The sequence below is a fragment of the Macaca thibetana genome, chromosome 8, assembly GCF_024542745.1.
Source record: "Macaca thibetana thibetana isolate TM-01 chromosome 8, ASM2454274v1, whole genome shotgun sequence".
Lineage (NCBI taxonomy): Eukaryota > Metazoa > Chordata > Mammalia > Primates > Cercopithecidae > Macaca > Macaca thibetana.
This window is the reverse complement of record NC_065585.1, coordinates 24,796,993-24,809,272: the sequence shown is the minus strand read 5'-3', so window position 1 is coordinate 24,809,272 and position 12,280 is coordinate 24,796,993. Positions and strand designations below refer to the sequence as shown.

The 12,280-nt window shown below is 40.6% G+C and overlaps 1 protein-coding gene across 3 annotated transcripts in view; it reads left to right on the top strand.

Moving 5' to 3' along the window:
- Positions 1-12,280, top strand: part of COL14A1 (collagen type XIV alpha 1 chain) — a 245,408-nt gene that overhangs the window by 214,619 nt on the left and 18,509 nt on the right. For all 3 annotated transcript variants that reach the window (XM_050802163.1, XM_050802164.1, XM_050802165.1), the window contains exons 43-45: positions 3,488-3,523; positions 4,543-4,609; positions 7,537-7,725. In XM_050802163.1, the coding sequence (XP_050658120.1) occupies positions 3,488-3,523; positions 4,543-4,609; positions 7,537-7,725 (292 nt within the window). The remainder of the gene's footprint in view (positions 1-3,487; positions 3,524-4,542; positions 4,610-7,536; positions 7,726-12,280) is intronic.

Sequence of the window (12,280 nt, the reverse complement as noted above, 5' to 3'; positions counted from 1 at the left end):
ATAGATTAAAGACTTAAATGTTAGACCTAAAACCATAAAAACCCTAGAAGAAAACTTAGGCTCTACCATTCAGGACATAGACATGGGCAAGGACTTCATGTATAAAACACAAAAAGCAGTGGCAATGAAAGTCAAAATTGACAAATGGGATCTAATTAAACTAAAGAGCTTCTGCACAGCAAAAGAAACTACCATCAGAGTGAACAGGCAACCTACAGAATGGGAGAAAATTTTTGCAATCTACTCATCTGACAAAGGGCTAATATCCAGACCCTATAAAGAACTCAATCAAATTTACAAGAAAAAAACAACCCCATCAAAAAGTGGGCAAAGGATGTGAACAGATACTTCTCAAAAGAAGATATTTATGCAGCCAACTGACACATGAAAAAATGCTCATCATCACTGGCCACCAGAGAAATGCAAATCAAAACCACAATGGGATACCATCTCACACCAATTAGAGTCGTGATCATTAAAAAGTCAGGAAACAACAGGTGCTGGAGAGGATGTGGAGAAATAGGAACATTTTTACACTGTTGGTGGGACTGTAAACTAGTTTAACCATTGTGGAAGACAGTGTGGCAATTCCTCAAGGATCTAGAACTAGAAATACCATTTGACTCAGTCATCCCATTAGTGTGCATATACCCATAGGATTATAAATCATGCTGCTATAAAGACACATGCACACGTATGTTTATTGCAGCACTACTCACAATAGCCAAGACTTGGAACCAACCCAAATGTCCATCAATGATAGACTGGATTAAGAAAATGTGGCACATATACACCATGGAATACTATGCAGCCATGAAAAAGGATGAGTTCATGTCCTTTGTAGGGACATGGATGAAGCTGGAGACCATCATTCTCAGCAAACTATTGCAAGGACGAAAAACCAAACACCGCATGTTCTCACTCATAGGTGGGAACTGAACAATGAGAACACTTGGACACAAGAAGGGGAACATCACACACAGGTCTCTTTAGAGATCTGTTTGTGAAACCTGAGGAATGAGGGAAGAAGGCACAGTCAGTACATTTATTTCCAAAAAGAATTTGGGCTGGGGCGGGAGTGTGCTATGCAAATCTTACTTTTGCAAAAAAAGTTTTATAATGGAACGCCTTCCAGGTTCAAGCGATTCTCTTGCCTCAGCTTCCCGAGCAGCTGGGACTACAGGCATGTGCCACCAGAGGCACGCGCCACCATGCCCAGCTAATTTTTGTAGTTTTAGTAGAGATGGGGTTTCACCATATCGGTCAGGCTCGTCTTGAACTCCTGACCTCATGGTCCACCTGCATTGTGATCAGGCCTTTGCAGTCCTCCCAAAATGCTGGGATTACAGGCGTGAGCCACTGTGCCTGGCCATCTTCTTTCTTTTTTACAATCAGGGTAGTTGAAATGAAGCACAAATTGGCTTGCCATTCAAACTTGAAGTGAAATTCAGCTATCCATTCACTCATTCAGTTAGCACATGATTTTTGAAAATTTGCCACTCCCATGTACCATCCTAGGACGTGGGGGTACAGAAGTCTACAAGCTGGACACAGACTGCCTCATGGAACTCACATAAAGGTCACAAATTGTGAGGATCTTCTTTCTCTGTAGAGGTTGGAATCCTTCCCTTGGAAGCCCAGACTTTGTATTTTTCATCAGTTTCTGTTTCTTGTGCTCCCTGCTTCTGCATAATGACCGCATCATGAGAGAACAGCGTGTTAGACTGATAAGAGACCCCAGAGATCACTTCATTTAGTGGCCTCATCTTACAAAGAAACTCAGAGAGTTAACCCGGCTTGCAGGTCCAGTGTCCTACATTCTTTCCAAAGTATTAGCATAAAAAATTTTTAAACACACACAAAATTGAAAGAATTTTGAGTAAACACCACGCCCATATACCCAACACTAAGATTCTAACATTACGTTAAAAAAAAAAAAGTGTTGGCCAGATGCGGTGGCTCACTCCTGTAATCCCAGCACTTTGGGAGGCTGAAGTGGGCAGATCACTTGAGGTCAAGAGTTTGAAACCAGCCTGGCCACCATGGTGAAACCCCGTCTCTACTAAAAATACAAAAATTAGCCAGATGTGGTGGTGTGCGCCTGTTGTCTTAGTTACTCAGGAGGCTGGGGCAAGAGAATCGCTTGAACTCAGGAGCCAGAGGTTGCAGGGAGCTGAGATCGTGCCACTGCACTCCAGTCTGGGAGATAGAGGGAGACTGCATCTAAAAAAAAAAAAAAAAAAGTGTGTGGGTATCTGTATGTGGTGTATGTTTGTGAGTGTGTGTGTGTGTGTATTGAATAGACATGGCAGGGCAAGGGAGAAGAGGAGAAAAGATAGAACCAGGGTGGGCTGCTTAAATATCTGCACAGGAGAGTCAATCATGCATTTCTCTTCCCTTTCCAATTCCATCTTCAGTGACAGAGCATTTATAGCTTGAAATCAGCTGTGATAGAAACACTAAACCTCCAAAATCAGCAAACGCTACAAGTCAGGGCATTTTCTTTTTCTGGGAAGCCAGTTTTCCTGCACACCATGGGATGAAACCAGAAGTTTGAATTTGGGTAACGGTTCACTGACTACAGATTTTGAAGAAGATACCGAGTTTGACTTGGGACCTGTTTGAAATAACAACTGGAAACAGTCTGACAACGTGGCAAATTCCATTAATAAATACCATTCACTCTCCTTTCAGTCGAGACTATAAAAATGTTTTTCAATGAACATTGCCTCCGAGTTTAAACAAAAATATGAAATCCTTCTGAAGACACATGTTTTTCATTAGATGTATAATTTCACTGGAGAAACCCTGAAAATATGATTTTTAAAGTAGATGCATTTTAATAACGGCAAGGTTTCTTATGAGCCAAAGAGTAGCTAAGCCACATAAGAAAATAACAAATCAATTGAGAATTCACATAAATGTGAGCTCCCATATTGGGGAGATTTAGGAAGAATTGTGCAGCATCGTGCTGCACAGAAATCAGAGTGAAGCTGTGGGATTTCACTAATCTCATCTCTGACTTGAACTCCTAAATTGAGAGGCAGTCTTTTCTATCCTTTTGGAGATATTCCTTTAAAAACTGAAACAATTTAACTATTCAGCAGAGATTTGTGAAATAAATTGTGAAGGATCCTCAGTATACTGAGTACAGTACGTAGAGTGGCGTTTAGGGTGGAAAGGCGCGAAGGACCTACTCGGTGAAAATATGTGTTATGAAGCAGTATTATTGCTGCATGATTCAAATTTTGTGGCCAAAATATACCATGTCTCTGCGTAAAAAAGCCGAAGGGGTAGAATGAGTAACAGCTTTTATGTTTGTTGTGCTTACTGGTTGCTGTCTATTTTCTGTTGTTGTGTAATGATTTTTGCTGCAGAATTACTGGTGCTAAGAAAAATGTCTTGATAAAATAAGAAAAGATGCATGATGATCACTCTTAACTAAGTGAAATATCATAAGTAACTTGACAATTTTCCATTCATACAGGGTGTCCCTGGGGCAAAGGGGGAACGAGGAGAGCGGGTAAGTATCCTGTGGCTCTGTTTTCTGGCCCCAGCTGATTGCACCCCTTCCATTGCATAAGCCTGATAAAGGATCGTCACTTACTAACATTATTATTCATTGCTATTGTACCAGTCCCTGTTTCTCCCTTTCCCCAATTCATTAGACTGTGGCCACGTTTTCCAGAGGTAAAATCCCTGTGGGCTGGGAGTCAGGAGAGCTAGTTTCTAGTTGCATATCTGCTACCATCCAGGTCAATGAACTTGGGCTCATTTCTTTAAGGATAAAATGGAGAGAATCGCTCTCATATAATTTACGAAGTGGATTTGATGAGAACATTGTATAATAGATTTGAAAAGGCTTCAGAAAAGTAAAAACTTTATACAAGTGACAAGTGGCAGCATGGCACTCCTGAGTTTTCTGATGCTCCAGCGTTCACACCCAGGAAGACAATGGCAGGCATAGAATCAAAGAATTGGCCCCAAAACTGAAGTCAGCTTGATTTAGGGGTTGTCTCTCTCCTTCCAGAAATTGTGCAGCTGCTAATATAATTGTGCCATTGGCTATAGCAGAAACAGCAGTGGCCTTGGGCTCATCCAATTACCTCTATGAAATCTTGGGCCGTGTGTTTAATGCTATTCAGCTATAAAACAGGTTTAACACCTTTCCTCTGGGTTGCTATTAGTATTAAATGAGCCACTGCTCAAGAAAGTGCAGTATTTTATAATCTCTAAAGAGCTATAAATCAGGTATTAAATATATATGGGTTTGTTTCAAAACTATTAAATTTTTTAGAAAATAGGACTAGAAATACTTATTTGTGCTTGTTAATCTAATAAGGACTCCCAGGATCCTTGAACCATGAATATCAAATTGCTTACCCCTTCTCTGCATGCACCGTGGTGGTCAAACCCACCCATTGCTAGGAGCCAAAGATCCCTGATGGGAACAATGGGGCAAGTCAGATCCACATCCTGGAAGTCCTGGTAATGTGGCTGGGCTTACAGCTGAGTCAGGAGTATGCTTTTTTTTTCATCCAGGGTGACCTGCAGTCTCAAGCCATGGTGAGATCAGTGGCACGTCAAGTATGCGAACAGCTCATCCAGAGTAAGTATATAATGGTTACGGAAGTTGTTCCCCTTAACAAACTCTCATCCAGAAGAGTTTGCTTTTCCCGTGAGCGTACCACTAAGGAAAACTCCAAAGCATTGTCTTGGTGCAGACACAGAAGCTTTACAGATGACCATCACTGACCCATCAAAGAGACCATCACAGATTACCCTAGAGCTCTACATCGATGGTACAAAAGCCAAATTCCTTTGTGTCGTCGGTCCAAGAACCGCCTGTTTGCCCATGTAAATTTAACTTGACTGCCCAGATCAAATCTTCTATTCCTTTCTCGTCTCTCCAGGTGGGTAGGATTTTTTCTCAAGTGTTCAGCACTTGAAAGCTGCCAGACTACATCTTCAGAAGCTACCTCAGAAAGACAATTTATGGTGTTGATTTTTATTAACTTGCAAGGTTTAAATGAATATTTCCTTCTTATCCATTTCACGTCCATTATCTTCTGGTTAGCCTAAGGTCTTCTCATTTATCTCTTAGGATGTTTACCAAAGTACAAACACACACACATGGACAGGCTTGCTCTGACGTTTGAGATGATATTATATTTGGACTTTGTGCCAAAAATTACATCAGAACAAACTTGATATGATGCCTGTCCCATTTCTTCATTTTTCTTGAGCTTTTTGATAGCACTGTATTTCAGTGCCCATTTGCTTAGATACCCACCACTTTTGCACGTTTCCCCTCTGCCCACTGATTATATATTTTATCACAGTAATCTAATCAAAGGGTTACTAGCGTGGGCCCTTCTCTTTGCCGTAATTTGTTCAGTTCCAGGAATATCTGAGGCCAAGCAGAGGTGAACTATCTCTCTCAACCCCACCCAGCTCTCGCCTAGCTCTGCTGTCCAGCCCTCCCACCCAATAGCACCCCGGCTTCCAGGGCTGACATTCCCCAGGTGGCTAATTGGCTTGGGGTTACATTCATTTTAACTCAGGAAAGTTTGGGAGTTGGGCCAGGAAGCCCTGCAAATATCTAAGAAAGCTCTGTTGGCTAAGTCCAAAATTCCATCTTTAGTTCTGAGATAAATCCAAATCTCACCCTGGAGGAGGCATGGAGTTGAGATCTGCATAGGCTTGGAAGAGTTTTCATTAGGGCAAAAACATCAGGGCAAACAGCGTATGAAGCTACCAACTTCAGACACAGTAGTCATGCTCCTTATATTTTAACGTTATTTAATTTTCTCTTATATTGCCCAAACGATGTGTGTGTCTGTGAGAGAGAATTTACCAGTTAAATATAACTGTTTAAGTTTAATGCCAAAATAGGATCTTTAAAAAGACATTATAAAAGAGAAATTGAACATTAATCATTTTGTACTGACATATTGTAAATAACCTGTATCTTGAATTGTTCTGTAGATTTCTGATTTCAGGTGTACATTGTAAATGAGCAGATCATTATTTTCAGAAAACTTAAGGCGTAAATCTTACTATGACTCACTGACCACAACACAAGAAAGATCTCACGATACTTGCTGTCTTATTCTACTGTAGAATAAAAATCATGTGTAAATATCTGGTTATTTAAAGCGTGCCCCAAAAATCAAGGGTTCAAAATCAATTTTTTCTCCTTACAAATTCTCAGAGTCTTGTGACTGACTTCTAGGAAGTAGAAGTCAGCAAGGGATTGGTTACATAGCAAAACTTAAACAAGTCCATAAAATAGCAAAGCCCTGCCTGTCAATATACTAGAAGGAAATCAAAAAAGTTGCATGCAACTTGATAAGCCAGGCCCAACCTACTCAGTGTCTGTATTTCTGGCACCTCAACGATCTTCCCTAACACTACTTCAGTTTCCTCTGGGCTCCTTACTGTATTCCTTCAGCTGCCACTCAAAACTGGATTTTTCAGTTAGCAGATAATTCCTCACAAGCTCACTTCTCTAGTTTTTAGTTCACAGTTGATCAGAATTATGCTAGGAAGAGTTACATGGGAAATTATTCAAGACCAAAGTCATGACAGCTGGGAAAATGATAATGGACAGACCCCGTGTCAAAGGCAGAAGCTGAAAAAGCAAATGAGGAAATATCTCACCTGCCCAGGCAGCAATGGATGTGCCTGCTAATAGCCTTGAGTCATCAGGAGGGGATCCCTAGTTACAGTGACAATCCAATGCTTAAGAAAAGAATGCACTGAATGTATTTTAGAGTGAATTCCTTGAAGAAATGGTTACTATTTTTTATTTAGTTTTAAATATTTCAAAACGGATAAATAATAGTAAACTAGAAAATTCACTTATGTTGGGAAATCTCATCTCCTAATGATGTTGGAAAAATGAGACATCATGATATCAAGTACTTTATACTTGTAATTAGTAACATATATCTGTATATATATTTTCCAGACATAACTGAGTTAAGCGATTGTGGGAGAGAGTGCCAGATCTTTTAAAAATATAAAGCTAGTGGGAGTTTCTGCCAATGAGACCCAAGTAAAGGTTCCCAAAAAAAAGCTTCATGACCAAGAGATACTCGAGTTGAGACAGAGCACTTGTCTGGGGATTTGTGAGCAAGAGGGTGGGGAGGCTTTGTGCGTTGTAGAAAAGACAAATAACTTGGGGAGTAATTGCTAGAGAAATGGCAGCTGGGTGAGAGGGTCTAGGGGTCAAATAAATGTTGAGGGTAAAGATGAAATTTACAACTTCTGCTCAATGATGTTTATTGAGATGCTGACGTGAGCTGCAGAATTCCAAACACATGAGATGCCACTTGACAACAGTCCAACCCTTAATATCATCCAGAGTAAAACATAAAAAATGTTAAGCTGGAAATCAACGTATTTCAAAGGGGTGTGATTTTTCCCTTGGTGGGTATCTAACAGAATTGTTTGGAGCCTTAACGAATGACACCCGGTCTCTTTCCTTGTGTGACAGTTCACTGAATGCTGTCTTTATGCTTCGTGCCTCAGGTCACATGGCCAGGTACACTGCCATCCTCAACCAGATTCCCAGCCACTCCTCATCCATCCGGACTGTCCAAGGGCCTCCTGGGGAGCCTGGGAGACCAGGCTCACCTGGAGCCCCTGGTGAACAAGGACCCCCAGGCACACCAGGCTTCCCCGGAAATGCAGGCGTGCCAGGGACCCCAGGAGAACGAGGTAAACTGGGCCCCTTATCCCAGAGGAACTCCTCTGAGCTGGGTGCAGGGAAGCAGAACATTCTAGCGGTGTTTATACAAGGAGGAAGTCTGAAACAATTGACTTAAATTAATTCTGCCCCATCTATTCTGCAGTTTCTTGTTTATTTATCTGAGACTGAGAAAATTGAGCAATCTGCCAAGTGTTTATCAAGAGCCATATCTACTTACATGAAAGAGGAAGGTCAGAACCCCCAAATCACCTCTGAGAGGATTTGAGCTAATGAAAGAAAGATATCCCCTCTAGATGGATGAGGTCAAAAAGAGTGCCCCTTCCAAGGTGAAGAATTAGAAAATGATGCCGCCCTCTGACCAAACATGGCGTCACACCAATGTCAAGGCAGAGAACTCACTCTGGTGGTTTGCTGGTGCTTTATTTGTGCAGTGCCCAGACTGGGCAACAGTCAGCGGCAGTCCTGAGAAGAGTCATGAATTGTATCAGCATATAGTTCACATGTTCCTATATAGACTGTGTCAGCTCTAAACCTCAAATTAAAATAGTGTCTGTGGCTCATCTTCCCATTATATCAGACAACATTTTATTTAGTAGTTTCATGGGCCAATGTTTTGTCCTTCCCACTAAAGTTTCCTTAAAATAGAGATTCTACCTTAGCCTTTTCTTCCACCATCTACAGGTCTTAGAAGTATTGTGTAACACAACAATAAAACTTTTGACTGAATCTATAGTTGACTAAGATCTTCCATTCCAGAAGCAGGTAAAGGAGATGTGGGAAGTCATGGTTGTGTATCAACCATGAAGAAAGTGATGGGAAAGAGAGACAACCAATCAGAGTATTTTCTAAGATACATTTTGTAGAACATAGACCTGGGGAAAAACTAACTTTTACCTGTCTGCTGTGTGAGCGTTATTAGTTTTGTGGGATGGGTAGGATATATTCCTTTTATAAAATTTGATTTAAAATACAGATTACAAAAACAGTATTTCATATTTATTTTGACTCATGCCAACAGGCCTTGTGTATTTCTGCCTCTGCACTTTTGTACACATTGTTTTCCCTCTTTGGAAATGTCCTTTCCTTCCTTTGTCTTCCATACTTCTTACTCTTAGTTCAAGACTCAGCTGTCTTATACATGAAATTGTTATTTATCACCCCAGAACCCAAATATCTCCGCCCCCATGAACACCTGATGCCCTACTGTCTTTTCTTTCTGTTTTAGCACTCATCAGGCATTAGCGAACAGCCAGGTTGTTGAGAGCAGGTGTTGGTTCTGAATTGCTTTGCACAATGCTTTGCACTTAATAGGTACTTACTAGATAGTTGTTGCTTTAATTGTGACCCAGTTCTGATTTTTCTTTCTGAAAGTTTTCCCCTGTGTCTGAGCACAAAATCAGCAGATGTAGAAAATGGCATCATTCCCTCACAACTCACCAAAGACCTGGCAGCCTGGAATGTGGCCCCCTCTGTCAGCAGGGCATCCTCTGATGCTGTCAATAATGGAGAAACTGTGACTCAGTGAGCACAGAGCCAGCACCTGAGTCACTCCCAGCAAGTCATAAGTTGTCTTTGTTCTTTTTGGAAGTCTTAGTCCCGTTCTTGCCAGACCGAGTCTCTCCTGCTCTGCAAGTGCACTTGAATGATTAGACCACAAAAAAATCACCCAAGCGTTCTCAAAGGGCAGCCCAGACGACCTTTGGAAATATGAATTTCCATGATGTAATTTTCTTACATACATATTGATGTATATTCTAAAGAGTACAGTAGACAAGCAGAATCCTGTATTTCACAAATACATAAAAGATGACAGTAAGACAGAAAGTGAGACATGCCCTTTGAGCATGGGGGAAACGTGATTTTAGTTGATCACCACTTGAAGGGTGTGATTTTGCGATGACTATTATAGGTCAGGGCTTATAGGCCAGCATCCAAGGGGCTCTTCGTTCCCGGCAAAGTTATTTCAGCTGCAGCTGGGGTTCGCCGCTGCAAAGTAGGCAGTGATGTTTGGTTCTTAGCCTTGAGATCCAAATATCCAGGAAAGATTAAGAGAGGAAAGGTCTGTCTTTCCACTAAGTCAAAACAATAAAATTTAAAAACTGAAGTCTTCAGCTATCTTTTCTCTTTCTCATTTTCTATAAAAGGAAGCATATGAAGATATTGAGGTAAGGCCAAAAAGGCTCAAAGTCAGCCAACATCAAGACTTGAAATAAGAGCCAGAGACTGTGGTTTTTTTTTTCTGCTGTATAAAATATGATTATCATCATTCTTGATAAAATAATGTTATAAGGACACAATATTGTAACGAGTAAAAATAAGTACTATTACCAGGCAGTGTATGTAGCACATAATAAACTACACAAGCAAGATTATGAGAAATATGGCTGTTGAGCATTCTGGCATGAACATTGAAATGAGGCTCACTTTCTGCTTAGGCTTCCTATGAGCCTCATAGGAGTCTTCCTAAAAAAATTCGCTACTGGGTCTCTACCCAGGGGAAAAGAAGTCATTATACCAAAAAGATATTTGCATATGCATGTTTATAGCGGCACAATTCACAAGTGCAAAAATGTGGAACCAGCCCAAATGCCCATTAATCAACAAGTGGATGAAGAAACTGTGGTGTATATATATATGTGATGGAATACTACTCAGCCATAAAAAGGAATGAATTTGCAGTAACCTGGATGAGACTAGTATTCTCAGTGAAGTGACTCAGGAATGGAAAACCAAACATCATATGTTCTCACTCATCAGTGGGAGATAAGCTATGAGGATGCAAAGGCATAAGAATGATACAATGGGCTTTGGAGACTTAGAGGGAAAGGATGGGCAGGGGATGAGGGATAAAAGACTACAAATAGGGTATAGTGTATACTGCTCGGGTGATGGATGCACCATAGTCTCACAAATCACCACTAAAGAACTTATGTAACCAAACACCACCTGTTCCCCAATAACCTATGGAAATAAAAAAAAAGTTTTTTTTAAATTCACAGCTCCATTCAGTTTGGATAATTTTTCATCAGAAGTGCCTGCTCTAACTTTTCTATTCTAGTTTTTCAAACTTTTAAAAAATGTGATACACAGAGGCCGGATTCGGTGGCTCACGCCTGTAATCCCAGCACTTTGGGAGGCCAACGTGGGCGAATCACAAGGTCAGGAGATCGAGACCATCCCGGCTAACAGGGTGAATCCCCGTCTGTACTAAAAAATACAAAAAATTAGCCGGGCACGGTGGCGGGTGCCTGTAGTCCCAGCTACTCAGGAGGCTGAGGCAGGAGAATGGCGTGAACCCAGAAGGCGGAGCTTGCAGTGAGCTGAGATCGCACCACTGCACCCCAGCCTGGGCGACAGAGCGAGACTCCGTCTCAAAAAAAAAAAAATGTGATACACAGTAAAAAATACTTTTGGCATCATGATGCAATATTGCTTGTGCATATGCATGCATGCAAATGTATATAACTGGGACAAAAGAAATTATTTTTACCCTTCCTGTTATTCCCTGTTTTCTTCTTTTGTTAAAAGAATGAGGAGAGACCTTGGGTTTCATTCCCTTAGTTTGAAAAATGCTATCCCCGTACAATGTCTTTGATTAACCCCATCTTTATCAGAGAAATGGAAAGAATATGCATTTTTAGAGAGCAGAAGAAAAATTATGGATTTTCCTTTCATATTCGCAATGTGATGTACATGGCTCTTCATGACTTTTCTTATTATCTAAAAGAAGATTGCACTTTTGCTCCATCTGATTGTCTATCTCTCTCTTCATTAACCCTTTGTCTCCTTTAACTTAAACTCCTTTTTGTAAGTTTGTGTGGAAGAGTTTTTAGCTATCCTCTTACACAGATTGTAATAGAGAATTCTTAGAATTTAAGGATTCAAAGGGATCCTCTGGCTAACGTTGTTCAGGTTTTCTATCTGAAGCTCGAAATCCCACTTAGATTTGTCTAATTATTGGCACCTAGCATTGAAAAGGCCTCATTTGCATAACATCATGCTTTATATTAAGCAGCCCAATTTCTCACCTGCTTTTCCTTGTCACTTGTTCTTCTCTATTAATTTATGTCAAAGAAAAGCTATTTTTCCATGGGATGCTCGTTGGTTACCTCTCCCCATTAAACCCTGTACTGTCGTCATGTAAATGGTTCTGTATAACCTGGCTCCTCGTTATCCCAAAATTCAGAAGAGAGGACCAGCTCTGAGGTTCCTCTTTTGATCACTGAACCATGGCAATCCAGTGCTTGACTGGACAATCCAGTGGTTGACTACTATGTGTCAATCGCTGTTCTGACCTCAACTTACTCTCCAGTCACAGTTTTGGGTGATTCCAAACCAGATTTCCTCAATTACAGATCATTTTCTATTTCTGCTCTGTGCATATCATTCCCAGATGATTCATCTGTTTTTGTTTACTCAATTTATTTAAATGTTCATTCTCTACACTGGTATCTTGAGCCATATATTAAACAAGTCAACAATAAGTTTGTTGGTTTATAGTTCACAAAATTAAGTTTCTTTATTTACTTGAAAAGAACTAGAAAATTACCCTGATTTCAGTCT